Source organism: Acanthaster planci, linkage group LG05 (genome assembly GCF_054643075.1).
Source record: "Acanthaster planci isolate LZ-2023a linkage group LG05, COTS_SCS, whole genome shotgun sequence".
Classification (NCBI taxonomy): domain Eukaryota; kingdom Metazoa; phylum Echinodermata; class Asteroidea; order Valvatida; family Acanthasteridae; genus Acanthaster; species Acanthaster planci.
In genome coordinates this window covers 7523199-7539727 of record NC_141781.1, presented here as the reverse complement: position 1 = coordinate 7539727, position 16529 = coordinate 7523199, and the positions used below count along the sequence as shown (strand labels likewise).

The 16529-nt window shown below is 42.7% G+C and overlaps 2 protein-coding genes across 8 annotated transcripts in view; both read right to left on the bottom strand.

Moving 5' to 3' along the window:
* Positions 1-248: 248 nt before the first annotated feature.
* LOC110988052 (uncharacterized) lies at positions 249-7549 on the bottom strand. Of its 3 annotated transcripts, none has more exons than XM_087137447.1 (8): positions 7097-7549; positions 6134-6409; positions 5586-5762; positions 5179-5442; positions 4406-4979; positions 4128-4295; positions 3648-3724; positions 249-3533 (listed from the first exon to the last, which is right to left on the bottom strand). In XM_087137447.1, exons 1-8 carry the CDS (start codon positions 7135-7137, stop codon positions 2300-2302), a joined length of 2811 nt encoding a protein of 936 aa, XP_086993573.1. In that variant the 5' UTR covers positions 7138-7549; the 3' UTR covers positions 249-2299. The 3 variants fall into 3 exon arrangements, with proteins under 3 accessions (XP_086993573.1, XP_086993575.1, XP_086993574.1); XM_087137448.1 differs by having other exon boundaries at positions 251-3533; positions 4406-4919; positions 7097-7546; XM_087137449.1 differs by lacking the exon at positions 5179-5442 and having other exon boundaries at positions 4406-4919; positions 7097-7548.
* A 779-nt stretch (positions 7550-8328) lies between these two features.
* The window catches only part of LOC110988155 (alpha-galactosidase MYORG-like), a 33905-nt gene continuing 25704 nt past the window's right edge, over positions 8329-16529 (bottom strand). For all 5 annotated transcript variants that reach the window (XM_087137459.1, XM_022251423.2, XM_022251459.2 and 2 more), the window contains 2 exons: positions 13244-15531; positions 8329-12975 (listed from right to left, as the gene is read on the bottom strand). In XM_087137459.1, the coding sequence (XP_086993585.1) occupies positions 12719-12975; positions 13244-15110 (2124 nt within the window). In that variant the 5' untranslated portion in view covers positions 15111-15531 and the 3' untranslated portion in view covers positions 8329-12718. The remainder of the gene's footprint in view (positions 12976-13243; positions 15532-16529) is intronic.

The window sequence follows — 16529 nt, the reverse complement described above, 5'->3', positions numbered from 1 at the left end:
GGCACAAGTTGGCTACTTGACGTGCACGCTCGCTCACACCCATGCTGCTCAATATTATTTCGGGAGAGAAGTTGTATCCTTCTCTGGCTTCATCACTAAAATCGATATCCAGATGTAAGCCTACTGTGCACTGGCAGCGGAAGCGCTGGGGGGGGGGGAGCGGGCTACTGGCCTCCCACTTTTCGAATTTGGCAGTTCCTTAAATGGCTGATGCATGATGGTCTGGCAAGTTCCCCCGGCTTTGAAAATCGTTTCACAGAAATATTTCAGTTTTTGTCTCTGTTGTATGTAGTTTGGTGTTCCAGTAGCTGTACCCGACTTCAATTGCGCTCAATTTTATTTCATTTTATTTTTTGAGGGGATGGAGGGGGTAGTATGCCTCTTGGATAAATAAGTTCTGCAAATATGGCTTGCACCCAGTGTGCCGGCCTAATATCTTTCTTCATAAAAAAGAGAAATATCAAAAGCTCGTAATTCCGTTCTGCGTCAATAGAATACCGGCGTTTCCCCGGTACCCTGAAAGTAATTTGGCCTTTAAAAAAGAAAGAAATTCAGGCGCACAAACTTTGAGTTGGTGAGCCTGGACAATTCTTGGCTTCTTTATTGGCTTGCAGTCTTGAGATTTAGAGAAGCTTTTCATAGGAATGCTTTCATTGGAACTCAAGTTGAGCGAGATAATAAGCACCAATTGTTTTTAACCCCAAACTATTTCAAAACCGAATAAATCCAGAGCGATTTCACTACAGGCAACAAGCATTTTATAATTCCATTTAACTTTTGGATCGAAGGCGCGGGGGATACAACGGCTTGGCATCATTGTATGCGGTGATTCACAGGTCTTGCTTCCAAAAATATTCACTAAATGTACAATAATGAAGAAAGGTTGACTGCAGAAAAATTACACAGTGTGATCAAAGTGATCAAAATTCAGGCTTTCTATGTATTAATGAACATTTTTAATTGGTTCTCCGATTAGATTGGAACTGTTAATGTAGATTTCAAATTTACAGCAATAATGTAATGTTCAAATTACAAGACGTTTGATTCTATAATTGTGAATTACCGGTATAACAGTATATTTTCTCAGAAGTAATCAAAGAAACTCAAAGAAATCTATATGTTTAAAGCAAAATCCGATAAAGAGAAGCTGTATCGTTAAAATGAATCATGGTAGAGTTTTTGTACAAGGCTGATTAGACATAATGCAAGTGACTGTTAATTTTTTTTCAAGGATTGTAGGTGATTTTATTTTCTTCAGCTTTGAGGCATGATGCAAGCACAAGATGGATGCTTTATTTTCTTAAGGTTTAAATTAAATGCTTGAATGCTTGTAAGGGGGCATGTGGAGGGTTTGTGGCTTCCAATCATAGGGTTTGGAGGTTCGAATCCAGCTGTTGGCAGTATGTTGTGGCCCTTGGCAAGCCTCTTTACCCCTACTTGCCTCTTTCCACCCAGGAGTATAAATGGATACCAACATTAGCTGGGAAGCAACCTACGATGAACTGGCATCCCATCTAGGGGGGAAAATAAATATTCTCAGTCATTTCATGCCAAGGAAACCGGAGATAAACACCGGCCTGATGAGCCAAATTGGCTTGGACCAGACTTGCTTTTTTTAAATGCTTGAAACAATGTACTTACCCAAATTTGGAAGCACTATTTTTCATCGGTTTCAGAATCCACAGTTAGCCCCAAATCAATTATTTACATAATGTCTGTTACAAAATGTCTTTACTTTGTTCATATAAGTTGTTAAAAAATCCTACATTGGTGTGTTATATAGAAAGTCACAAAGTCTTCTGCGATTGAAGATATAGTCTACTAAGTTTTCTTCGAAGTGTCTCGTTTTCTAGACATTCCAAAACATCGAGTGTCCTTTTTCTATAGTCTTTCTTAGTTGCGAAATGTCACGTGTATGAAGAGCTCCCTGAAAATGTTCATGGTTTTTTTGTATTTTTTGATTACACGATGATTCGTGGCTCTCTTCTTTAAAATGGAAATTAATATAGTTATGGTATTTAAGTGTATATATATTTTTTATATGTCTAATCAGATTTTTATTTTTAATAATAAATCTTTAATTCATAATGCAAACTTTCGATGGAGAGGAAAACGATAAAAAGTTGTGGCTCAAGTTAAAATTAGAAAAGTTTACAGAGAATTGCTATACAGCATTAATTCAATTACTGCCCAAAATATATACGACAAAATACCAGAAGATGAATTTTTGTTGTGATGCAATTTTTTTTTGGGGGGGTGGTGAATTCTTTTTGTTTTGTATTTCTATTCTAATCGCCTGTTACCGCGTGCCTTTGGTTTTACCGACACGCCTTGGACTGACGAACTTTTCACACAACTGGTTGAGTTCCTTCAAGATTGTCTTCAGCTCTGGTCTCCGGTTCGGTTCCTCGAACACACACCTGTCTCCTATCGTCTTGAAACCAGACAGGAGTCGGTTCTCTTTAGCGATGTCTTGCAACACAATCCCAAGACTGTAGATGTCTGACTTCACGTTGTACCTGCTCCTGCCCTCCACAATTTCTGGCGCCAACTGAGTGCAGTTTTTGAAGGCGAACATCATTTGCACGAAGGTCAAGATCTTGGGTGGCGGTGGGCTCTTGATTCGCGAGGCTTTCCCTAAATCAATGATCTTGCCCTCCCAAGTTGCAGTTAGTTTCTTGGGATCTCGCCAGACCATTATGTTGCCAACGTGGAGATCGTTATGCGTCCAACCAGCTCGATGAAACGTGTCGAGTCCTTCAGTGACGTCAATGCAGATTCTCACCCAATCCAGAGGCAGCAGACGAGGACCCCTAGAATTCCTGTAGAGTAATTTGAAGGCACTCCAAGACTTCATCGTGCGGCTATTCCCAACGAACTCCTGACCGAAGGAATAGAGGTCAAGTACTCCCAGGAACTTGGGGAAGACTCTGCAAGATTTCACTGCCTCCATGGCTCGTATTTCTCGCAACATTTCCTGGGTTCGTTTGTCTTGGCTTTGGCACCCTCCAAATTGTGTTAGTCGTTTAACGGCCATGAGAGTGCCATCCATGTGAGATCTCATGAGGTAGACGTTTCCATAATCCCCACAGCCAAGTTTGATGGGAGTTCCTTTCTTAGTCTCCACAGGCTGGACATCCTTCTCGTCAATGATGGGAAGGCCTAAAGCTTGTAGGTCCTTGGAGCTGGTAGCCTTGGGCTGGGCTGGAGATCCTTGCTTCTGAACGGACTTCCGGAATGTCCTTTTGTTAATAGCAGGGCAAGGGGATGGTGCCTTTGATTTTGATGGCTTAGTAGAGGGCTGCGGTGTTGGAACCGCACTCTTCCCAGATGGGACCTTAGGGGTTGATGGCAGAGCTAGTTGAGGAACATAGGAGGGGGTCACTTTTGCCACTTGGGTTGCCTGACTTGAGGCACCATTTTGAGGAGAACACCCTCTATTTCCACTAGCACATGTCTTGGTCTTGTTGACGTGCCCATGCACTGCCTGACGTTGCTGGTTGTGCTGAGAAGTGCTGCTAACCTGTTGTTTCCTGCATTGTACGACAAGTGGTAGTGAAACAAGACTAGTTAAGTTTGATGTCTTTTTCTGGACATCTCTCAAACTTCAGCCAGTATGAGTTAGCCTTGTATACATTCAGCCATACCTTTTCTTTGCTCCTTTGATCAAGATCTTCAACCGGCCCAGCAATACCTCGGCTCTATCTGCATTTTCTTCTATTTCCTGCAGGTAAAATGCAAGGGACCGAATGAGGCGCGAGGTAGTAAAGAGACGAGAAACGCTGAGGCAAGGGTGGGATGATGAGATTTTGAAATAATGCGAGAAAGGGTTATTGTATACAAAAATGAGAAATCCAGACATTCAAAACTGGCATGATTCAGACTGATACAGATTACAACCGAATGCGTGACGGACCTAAACAAACCATGTAAGGCACCAAAATAGACAGTAAAGGTGCAAATATTTAAGATAGTCATTGTCAAACCTCAGCCTAACAGAGGCATGAATTTATCAACTCGCAGAAGCTCAGCGCAAGTCATGAACGATTTCAAAAGAGTCGACGTATTTTGAGTCAAGTCAACTCAATTGTGTTTTTTTTTTTAAATAAGTTCGCCATGTGACTCACCTTTTTCTCGTTACTAGTATATATCGAGGTGTTGCTGGTTAAGTCTTTGAGGGTTTGCAGATCTACCCTCCTCTTAATATAGGCGGTGATCTCCTGAATTCGGCGCTGTCTTGCACCAGGTGACAGTGTTCGCATCTCGTCTGCCAAGACGTCTGGAGTGACGTCCAACTAAAACAGATTACAGAGAGTGTAGCGTTAGTGAAAACGTGATGCTATCATAATGATTCTGACTAAATCAAACATTACTTGGAAAATGACGAGCAATATAATAAACTCACAACGTTCCTGCTATCTGGAGATGAAACAATGGATGTGCCTGACTGAGGTGATGATGCCAACGATGGGAGCTTGTGACTATTTATCCGTGAGTTCTTCAATGCACGTGGTAATGTTCCTCCAGTGAGATCAGGTTGAGCAACTTCGAAACTCCTGGGGTTAGTTTTGCCTAGTGATGATAAAGCGGACATCATCTCCTCTCCTGCTGATTTTGGAGGCTCGCCTTGGGAAGATGTGCCAGGTGATGCCTCCTTGACTAGTGGAGAAGCACTGACTAAACTGGTAGTTGGACTTTCACATCTGCTCGATGAAGTCTGGTCCAAGGAACTCTCCTCTTTGTCAGGTGATGCTTCTGGGAGCTGCTTAGACGCGACTCTAATAACGTCCGGACAGCACAACGGTTGTTCTGTCTGAATCTCCTCAGAAGAGTCAGGAGAGGAATCTTCCTGTCCAGGTGGGCAGGTCTGGCATTTTTGCTGGCTGCTGTCTGCGTCATTTCTATCCCTGTGCTCGTTCCTAGAGGCAAGAGCAAAAGGAAAAACTGAATCCAAGACGACGTCCTTGATGGACGACAACCTGAAAGTGAAAGATTTTAAGACATCACAATCACCCATCAATCTCAATCCGTATCTTCATTCTTAAAACATCTTTTAGCAACTTGTGATGGGTTTGTGAAGTTTTTGCGCTTTTCTTTGGCTTTGTTTACTTATTTTGTTTTTACTTGTACATATTATATTTTAAAAGACATTACAAATAAAATTTAAACCATCCATACCTTTGCAGAGTAGTTTTGAGTTTCACAGTAGTGTATTTTCCTATGTCCTGGCGGTGGCTAAATGCATCGCCGTTTGTGTATGCATTTTTAAGACTTGTGAGAGTATCAGGGGCGTGGTCGCCGTTTCTCGAAGTCACTTTCAACAAACCAGGGCCATCACGTGACGCTGATGGAGGGGTATGTTCCCTGTCGGAAAAACCATTCAATGGTACCACTTTGCGGTGGCGATATCTTCGTAAAAACTTCAAAAACCCCAAGTGGTCCCTGTGTACAAAAAAAGTGAACGAAGAGCACAATTGGATTTCCAACTTCAGTTTTCGTTTGTGCGACGAATTACATTTTGTAAGGTGCAGATACGGTTCAATGAATCTTGATCTGAAAAGTGGAAAAATTGTTTCTAACAGTACCTGATGTGGGATTTCTTGGCTTCCCAGGTCTTATCCCCAGGTCTGAGTCCATCAGGGTCTTCGTTGTCTCCTCTGGGGATCGAAGGAGTTCCCTGAGATCCATTGTTGGTATCCGACGAAGATTCGTTGTTTGGATCATGGAGTGAGACTGGTGCCACTTTGGGACCACTCCGTAGCCTGAAAATTATCGTACAAGGTGCCGGTACAAACATTAGTTTTGTGAAGAAGTGGGCGTGCCTATGTATTCCCCCCTCTTGATTGGCTATTTATATTGACCCTTGAGCAAGCGGTCACTAGAGGAGGTTTCAACCATCCGACATTCAAGTCGATTCTATTGCGTATGCCGCTCTGTTGGTTGTGTTTTTCTGCCCAGTTATCAAAGTAGTTGTTCCGTGAAATGTAAATTTGGATTATATCACCATGGACTTCAAGACACAAATGTACGCCTACCCTCACCTTTCGTACCAAGATAAATTAGCTAAATCATGGCAGGCGTGCAACGTCTAAGAACGGAAGCTACATAAAATCACAAAATTCGTTTTTAATACCTCCTCATGAACCTAGTTGCGAAGGATTCTCCTTCCCCTCGCTTGAACGGGAAAGTATCTCCGCGACCATCCAGGTCGGGTGGCACTTGTCTCCTCGCCATGGTCTCTCTAACCCAGCCCATGGATCCGTCTAGCTCGCCGTCAGGGGAAGCAGATGAGGCCCCGTAGGGTTTATTTTTGGTACACTGGACGATCGGATGTTCGGGTGACAAGCGAGAAGAGTATTTTGGGAGAACAGGGGGAACAGGCGGCGCAACCCTGCGACCGCTCAGCATTCTGGTAAAATATTTCACAAGGGAATACATAAATGGTACCTAGGTTGGAGTCACTGACACAATGTTGTTTAAAATGTTTTAAATGTTTACATGTTATTTCACAAACTTCTTCTTGTATTACAGACTAATTCCAAAAGCTTACAAGACGTGTATACATTTCTATGCATTCAAGTTACATGTACACGTTTTATGATGTTCATGACCTTGTACAGGATTCTCCTAATATCGTACTTAATTTCCTTAAAGCCATATCTCCCTGTTGAAACTTAACAGTACAAATTGTCGGGCGTCTGTCGACTGTCAGACAGTCTGACAGTCGTACATGACGAGGGGCAGGAGACGCCCGACAATTTGTACTAGTAAGTTTCAACAGGGAGATATGGCTTTTAAGGAAATTAAGTATGTTATCAAGTTACATGTATAATGCGTTAATTGTGTTTATGCAAGCAACAAATCTTGTTTGATGTGTACCAAAAGGACCCACGCCTAAAATGGCAGCCTGTGGGGTGACGGACCAAGGAGGGAGTTATTCGCGTTTGTGAAATTGAAAATAACCACAATCTTTTTCTGTATCTTTTATAATAATCATTGCAGCTGCGACAAGATCGTTCAAAAGTAAAGATTTCAACAGTACACGTTCTCGCCAATCTCTCCCTCCCTCTTTCTCCTCTCTCTCGTTAAGACTTACCGGAATTTAGCGGAGGCGAATTCCGTAGCAAATCGAAACATCTTGATGATGAAAAGCTGCAAGCTTTGATAACTTTCCGAAATAATCAAATAATCTGAAGCAGGAGGAAATACTCCGAAGCACACTTTCTGTGTTAACTCAACGAGAGCAAAACGTAATCTGATTTGTTGACTGTGTACATTGGTTACAAATCCACAGTGATTGTTGGTAAGATTAATTCTCGCGCGTCTGTAACTGTGTGTGACGAACAGAGACGTTAAACGCGCGCGTATAACCCGTTGCTCTCTATCTGGTTCGTAAGTGTGACGTCACTTCAGTTTAAACCACACCCACTGCACACGCACTACATATAGAGATACATGTACTGATCGTCGTTTACATGGAATCATGGAACCGGAAGTTAACGCGCAACTTCAGCGATCGTCCAATGGGAGCCTGAAAATCGTGGTGCGTCCGCCTTTGTGACGAAGTCACTTACGAACCGGATCCGGTTCGTAAGTGACTTCGTCATACATGCGGACGCACCATTGACTGCACACAAGTTGCGCGGTAACTTCCTGTTCCATGTAACCATGTGCGCAGTGGGTGTGGTTTAAACTGAAGTGATGTGTATCCATTGATCTCCATTATAATGGAGCGCGCACGTTGGACCGCGCACGTACTGGTTTACTGAACTGCTTTTATTGGATGCCGTGACGCGTGGTCTACGACAGTGTGAAAGTAGACCCATCATCAGCCAGGCCATGTCGCCATTCCACAAAAGAACCTTCTTACACTGTTACGTCATTGAGACACCCAACCGAAAGGCAGGGTAGAGTTCAACCGGAACTTACCCCTCCCTCCGAAATTCGGGAAAGAATATAACGGAGTGATTAACAAAGTAACATTTTGCCCGCTGCCTTAGTCTCCGCCTACCCCCCCCCCCGAGAATCCCGGCTGGGCAGCTGCTAAAATTCACGATGAAAAAAAGAGTGAATTTCAGCTTATGCAAGCTTTGCGCAGTGTTTTTAGTTTGGAACTAATGCATGGGAAGCCAAAAAAGGAGGAAACCACAGCTAATAAGAAAAAGTTCCATGCCCGTATTAAATTTCTTTGTATTATAAGAGAAATACAAATGTGGATGGGGATATCAAATCTCTCGACTCAGAAGCCTGCAGTCTGGCTTTAGACGCCTCCAGGCTGATAGAATTTCTATGGGCCATAATAAATAAGGAGTCTCACATCAGGCAGGATTCCCACCATTTTGTGAAATGTGATCTTTAATATTTTTCGCTTTTTGACAGAAACAAAAGGCTCAAGATAAAAAAATTTAGAAAAACCAAAATTCACTGTTAATGTTTTGCCGCTTTTAATCGAGCTAGATTTTCTCTGGCTTTATAAGCAGGAAAGTGACAGTGAATTTTTTCTGTTCCTCGTTTTCCTCTTTCAAGTGATTATTTGGTACATTGGTCTCTTCATTGTCGATGTGAATTTAATTCGCAAGTTGCCTCGAATGATGGATGTCAAACACATCAAAACGGCTTTTAACTTAATTGTAATAAATTATATCTATAAAACGGAGCAACTATAACAATTTACGGCCTTTAAAAAGGTGCACATACATGCTTCCAACTTTCACTCTTCGCGTATTGCACATTTGCTATTTAAGGATTTAATTTACTTCACTATTACGGAAAAATGTTGGACACAAAGGGTTACACTTACCGTCGATGGCTTTTCAATTTGAAACACACAATTCACAAGAGTGCACTTTTCTTTTACAAGACTGCATATTTTTACGCATCTTTCAAACATGAGGAAAAACGGTGACCTCTAAATTCTAATAATGGCAAAAGAAATTTGTAACTTTGCAATTTTTTGTAGGGGGGGGGCAATAAGGTGCGGTATCAGAATTCAAGATCTAGCACACAACATCTATTTCTTGGTTATTTGGTTCAATTTGTCTTATTTGGGGGGGGCATCTGCCTCGAGGCTCCTCCCCAGCCACTAGTGCTCCACTGGTCTCCAATAGAGGTGTGGCCTTACTGAATGACATGAGGCCACTGTTTGGGCATGGAGGAAGGACGCAGAAGGAGCTACAACGCTGGCACATCAAAGTGCTCGATTATCATCGCCGCCCGGTCAGATAAACAATAGTAAACATTCCAAAAATGCCCGACTATTGCCTGCAGTTCAGCCGGACCAGTGGGGCCAGTAATATCCTTGCAATATTTGTGGAGTTTTCTTTGCAATTAACTGCAACCTGTCGCAGTGACCAGGAAATAGAAAAAAATCTAGCATTAGATTTACTTTTGCCGTCATGAATAATTTCTTTTAAAGATTTTGATGCACTTTTCCATTATCCATGAAATGTTTGTAATTTTATTTTGTCACTCCAAAACACCAGTTTTCAAAGTCTTTCTACGTAGTCAAGACTCTTGACCACCACAGGACAGTTAAGTTCACGAAAAACAAAATGCGCTGTTTCATCGCAAGGAGTGATCATGAAATCTCATAAAATACCTTTTCGTGTAAATTCAGTGATAAAAATGATTCAAATAAAACACAAGATCTTATAAATAACTGGGCTTTTTATTCCCAAAATTAGTCCAGAAGAAAGCGTTCGGTAAGGGCAAAATCTGCACATGAACACTTACGGCACACAGCCTAATACAAGCGACTGCGCAAGCATTAAATTTGATGTTGTTGTCAGATCATACCAGGCACCAACGATGGCATGAATATTCAACTTCCTATACTGCAGTACACAACATTTTAAGGGTGCAGATTACCAGCGAAAAAATGCGGCGAAATGGGGTAAAAAGGGGGCTTATGGTTGTGAAATGCGTGGCAAGCATTCGCATGCGCTCTGGCTAGGACATACCGGACATGCCAGAAAGCGGTAATTGGCCAGATGTTGTAGCCCGGGCAGTTCAAACTCCTTCTGTGCCCTTCATGGTTTGGGCCAGTGTGCACTACTGTTGAGCCTTATCTGAAAGTCACGGCTGCAGCTGCAAACAACACACATACACATACATGTACCTATGAAAGCCAGTCAAGCCACTACAGCTTGCGGCCGCTTCCCAATGATACATGAATTTCTCACAGCTTTAGCCGGTTGATTCAGGTCTTCCTGTGGCTGAGGATTACCATGGAGGCCAAGGACGACACTTACAATTCTTTCACAATCTTCACAAAACAACATGTATTTTTGTTAATTCCTTGCAAGACTGGGGTGTCCTTTTGAAGCCACCATAATAAAGTGCACCTGAGTAATTCTGTGTAGCCATTGGTCACATAAGGTACATGAAGCCAGCATGATCACAAAATTCACGACTGTTCAAATAACTGCTTTCATGAATACACTTTGGTTATATAGAGTCACGAATACCACACAGTGTACAGTGCCACAATGCAGACAGAATGTGTATACACAGTGCATGAACATTCTAGTATTGACAATGCTCACAATATGCACGAGAATGGATCAAAATACACTATGTAAGGAATGGAACTGTCCATTGGTAGGGCCAGGATCACTATGTACCGGTAACTGGCATTCAAAATGAGCTGTAACCCTTTCCACACTAGGTTCAACTCTTGAACAGTTGTAATTAGCGATGTGTCATGATTGACGTCTCACCCTGTCTGAAGAAGTATTTGTAGGGGCAATGGTTTCCCTTTGTGTGACATGGTGCATAGCCCTACCCAAGGACAGCAAGGCCTGTTTTACACAGGCACTTACAGAAAATAAGGCAGACTGAGGAGATATGACAGATGGACGTCATCTGTACAAAACCCAGTTTGTGAAATAAGTAGATGTAGTCCTCGCAGGCAGAGCTAGCCAATAAAAATTAAGACAAACATCTAGCAGTCATCCTGAAGTACGTACATACAAATTGTCCGACTTTTTAGACCTCATCCTGCTGTGAATACATGACATATGCAGTGGCTTCACACCCCTCTGCCTTTGTACACATACATACTCCATAATGCCATTTAACTCATCAACTCATCAGACCAATGTCATCGGGTAATGGTTACATGGCAAAAGGTGACGCGTTTTAATAGAAAGATTCACATGGCTACGCTCTATTTTGTAATTTTTGCCACTCAGTGTATACATTTGGACCTCCCTTCCCTGTGGGTGTACGCAATGTTAACAAGCCTCCCTCCCCCCATTTGTACCTTACGGATGGCCCCTTAGATGACCCCTGGAGTCTGACAATAGTTTACTGATTACACTTTCTTCTCTAGGAAGTTGCAGTGGAGGGAAGTATTTTCAATCCTCCCACCTTTCCATTGTTATTGCCGCTACTTTTTGGATTTGTACCGTAGTGGTGTACATGTGAACCAATTGTCCACCCCAGTCAGGCACCATTTTCCTGCAGAAGTCTGAAGGCATACACAACACTTGACAGGCGAGGACGCACCACAAACTGTACTGCTTTATCAAAGGCAAGGAAAAATGTCAAGAGCTTTCACCTTCTTCAGAGGTTCCTTGACATCCAGATTTGCATGTTCCAGAGGGCGTACTTGCAATTATTACATAGGGAGAATGAGGAACTTCTACTATGGGACAGCCTCACTTTTGAAAACACTGAGAAGGAACTTCCTGTGAAAGGCCAAGGTACTACTTAATCCTTTATAATTACTCCACCCTCCAATTACAGGAATGCCTGAGAAGGTTCATAGAGAACATAAAGTTTGTGGTTTTGCAGTATCTGTAACTTTTTCCAACTCAACAAATGGTTATGCTACACGTAGATAGCACTTGGTCCCAAATCCGCAACTGTGGACAGTACAAAAACCTCATGCTAGCCTAGACATCCTCCCTTTCCAACTGTTCCCAACATCAGCAATGATGCATACAAACTCAGCATCACGTGCAGAAGCAGAGGATATGGCCAAACAATGGTGGTGCTATCTGCAAATTTGTGACAGCTGGTATACTTCACTCTCCGGTAAAAACCCATTCAGCGTTCCAACTATGCTTGTGTATATGAAGATTTACCAGTTTCAAGGATGTGCACAGTTAGAACACCTAACTTGTTCTGAACACAAGTAAGGAAAGATTTGGAGTGGAATGGTAAGAACAATTTCTCAGGAGATAGAGGAAGTTTTCCACTCCATGAGGCCGAGAGAATGAAAGGTATCGTCTGTCACCAAATGAAATTATTCTTTCCATTTCATGAATGCAAAACATTCACTGCTTGACATAAAATGTGAATAAATTCTGGCATCACTTGAACAAAACCTCCCCCAAAAATCCCTACTAGAATAAATCTTTTCAGTTCAGATATCTGTCCATCAGTTAAAAGAGAAATAGTGTTTCACATTATCTTCTAACGATAGGTGAAGACCCATGCTACAGCACCACCAACAGCATGACCACACAAATTGAGAAATAGAACTTTTATTGATCCATTTACATTCAACATGGACTGTCTATTTTTTGCAGTGCGGCACACAGTGCAATAGGACAGTTCAATGACAGGTGATTAATGATCCACCAATCAGATGACGGATTTATTCGGACACTTTATAAATGTTATCATCTGGGGTCATGCCATCCCACGGTGCCCCCAAATTTCATCTGTGGCACTGCTAAATAACTTATTACCCGACCATAACCCCAAAGGGTCAAACTTTAACAAATGTCGCAACCTCATCAATTCCGACAGGATAGTCTTTGAGCCACATTCCCCCAGCGAGGATGGTCTGTTTTCCCAGTTCTTCTTTCCAGTTCCCAGCGGGAAGGTAGATGTCACGTGCCCGGGCATGCTGGGTCAAGACTGGCGCCACCAAGTACGCACTGCCGATCAGGAACTGGGAATCAATGTGCTGGGCAACTTTGTCCGTCGGGGCAATCCACCAGATAGGCCTGATAATTGGGTAGCCTGTGATAAATTAAATCAAAAGAAATAACTTCCGATTGTTGATGAAATATTGAATAAAAAACACAAAAAGACTTGAACCTTCAACCAAATGGGTTTTCATCACAATGTTTACGTTTTCCTCTGAATACCCAAAGACCTGGGGAGTATATTTGGTGCTCATCTGTACAAAATGCCTTGTAAGTTTCATAACCTAGACAACATGAGAGCAGATTTTCTGTACCAAGTGTTATAAGCCTTGAAAATACATGTAGCAAATAAATGATCTCACCTTTTGTTATGACCTCGCTGGAAAAATTGAAAATCATTGGAGTCACGACGTCCTCGTGAATTTTGACCATTTTATGTGCGATTCGAATGACCTCTTCGTCGTACTGCCACGGCGCGACAGAAAACTGCATGGAGGGGAGGTAGGCCATCAGCTCCACCCATCTGATGTACAGCTCACGGTTTGGATGGTTGACATCGACGGAATATACGTTGGTGCTGACATAACCAGGGAGGATAAAGGGATAACCAAGAATACCCATAAGGAGGGCAGTTGGGATCACGGTCAGCAGCCCGTTGTTGTAGTTCCAGTTGGCGTCTCTATCCACCATCCTCACAAATACTGGCTGGTGCTGGGTCTGGTGCCCACAGCGGACATTAATCTGTTGATTGATGGTGGAAACCAGTTCCACGTACTGGGTGCAGTACAGGTTAGGATCGTTGAACGGAACAGTCGCATTGTAGATGAAGGGGATGTAGGAAACCTCACCGGCGTCGAATCTGAAGGAGTCCAGGCCGTAGTCCGTCTGCATCTTCCTCAGCAGGCCAATGTACCAGTTGGCAGCACCCTCGTCAGAGACGTCTAGTATTGCACCAATGCCATTCCACCATTTGATCAAAGCAGGCACGCGACCGCTGGGTTCCCGCATCCAGTAGTTGTGTGATATCCCCTTGCGAAACGTTGGGGAATCAATGTTGGCAAACGGGTGAGTCCAGGCAGATACGCGAAAGCCTTTATCATGAAGATCTTCTATCATCTCTCTTGCATTGGGGAATTTTGTCTGCGTGAAGTCTACATCTCCGTAATGTAATGTGTACTTGTCGTCAATCTCGATGTGACTGTTCGGGAATCCATGGTGGTTGATCTCGTCAGCGTATTCAATCACAGCTGACTGGTTGATGTTGACATGATATCGTGCCCCTGTTGACCATATCGGCCATCTGAACATGCGCTCGTCCGGCAAACCAGGAGGTCTGCTGAAGTAATTTTGCAGAATATATTCATGCACTTTCCGGACGTCCTCTCCCATGCACACCGTGTATTTCAGAGATGCATGCTTGTTGGTTGGGTTCTGATAGGGTGAGTTGAAATATTCAGCTTTAAAGCACAATTCCCGGTTTGTCTGTTTCTCATTGATGGACACATGAAGAGGGGTGTCTCTCTCAACAAATACCGCAACACCTCTGGACGACAACCAGTAACGTTCCAACACAGATCCAAATGCATTCCTTTCAGAGACGATGTCCCCCGATACATAGGGTTGCATGGAAATTCTAAGCTTTTCCAGCACCCAGTGCTGTGAATGTACAATACTTCCCCCGTACCAATGTGAATCGTTCAGTGAGATACAGTCTAGCGGGGCAAAGTTCAACCGCAAGGCTGTCCAATCAACATTGATGCATTTGATATTGTTCTTAAGCACGACATACTCAATGTCCATTTCAGCCAGGGGTGACTCATCCTGAAGCGTCACATTAATCCAAGTCAAGCAAAGCGAGTTGAGGCTGTCAGCCTCCTTTGTGCAGTCCTGAAGCTCCGCCCCCTCTGGGAGATTCATGCCAACTTTATCCCTGAACACTGTCTGTCCCTCAGCATCACTCAAAATCACCACTCGCCCCTGGGGGTCAAAGGACATGGGACCAATGGCCACAAATGACATGCGGCCATGTTGGGTGACATAGTACCAGGCAAGCAGTGCAAATATAAGCACTGCCACAAAAAATGCCATGAGACCATGCCTGGTCTTTTTACGGAGGTAGCAAGGACCACGGGACAAGGGTTTATCAACGCTTGCCGTTTTTCTGCTAGCCGAGAGGGGCGTGCTATTGAGCGGACCAGGCGAGTCCTCGTATGAATATTTGCTATGCATTGGTACCAGTTCTTCCCAAAGACGGTGTCAAAGTGAAAACCTGGACTGCTGTAGATGCTGTCAATAGGACTGAGATCAGGAATCAGTACCTAGGACAATGTACCTTTCAGGTTAAGTGGTCACCAGTTGATTTTAAATTTGATTCATTTTATATTTGTGGTGCATGCAGCTTTGCACTTTGCTTAGGTAAAATATCCTGTGCTTTTGTCTCCCAAGAACTGCTTCAGAGCGGTGCTAAATGCTTTCCTGCTGTCTGAGCCCTACGTCTGCCAACAACCAATGTGCGAGATCAGTCGGTGATCATCTGTGCTGAGACGACGATCCCTTGATCTGTTTCTTCGGTGATGCGATAAAAATAACTCCCTCCCTTCACATCCAGATCAATAGTCTAGGGTGAATAAATAAACAGATGCCACTCCATCTGCAAACAGGGGAGGGGGAGAGAAAATAAGAGTGAAATAAATTTCGTTGCAGTCAAGTTTTCTTGCCTGCCTTTCGAAACCAATTCCGGAGCAATTTTATTTTGGGTTCGACTGAAATAAATTTGACTGTCAACACAACTTATGGACCTGGAACAGAGCCAAGTATGACTGCTGTTTTTAACTCTTCAACAGTCAGAAAAAACCCTGATATCATCAGTCTTTGACAATTGTTCAGTTGAAGAATAAGTATTCTTAGTCAAAGATAATGCTGGCATTGTATGCATTGCTTTCTGTCAGCTTCTATGGAAAAATATGCACTGCAGGATAAACTGCATAAAATTCAATTACAGGGCAATAAATAAACCCAAGAATCTTACTGGTAATCAACTGAAGATTTCTGTCCAACAATTCCGAAAAAATCATAGGTAAAGAAATGTAATTATGAATCCACAAATTGTATGCACAAGTATTCTCGCCATCTACTGGTACACTACATTGTACATATGCATAAATGTACATGTGCATACATGTACATATACAGTACACATATTATCATACAGTAATTGATAATGAAAGGTACATGAACCCACAGTGTGCATACATGTACATAGATGGAAACATGTACATGTACATCTCTGCAATGCAAAGACATACAGAACTGTTTTATAAAGAAATAGCTACACGTATATGAATGTATTCAGGCAAGGTCACAAACTTAAAACAGAAACTTGTACTGTACACAAGTTACAATGACAAAAGCACATTAAAGAGAAACAGTGAACTCTAGGCCCCGGAGAAGGAAAAAAAAAGTTCAACAGCTAAACTTCCCCCAACGATTGTACTAATCGTTAACTCTCGTCTATTGTCTACACGTACGTCTACATGCACTGGTAACATGCATTTCATATTTCAATTTCAGTTAATTTGTTTACCGGTACTTGACGAAACACTGATGTAGACGTGCTCTTAAAGCATAAACACAATGTGTAAAGATAGG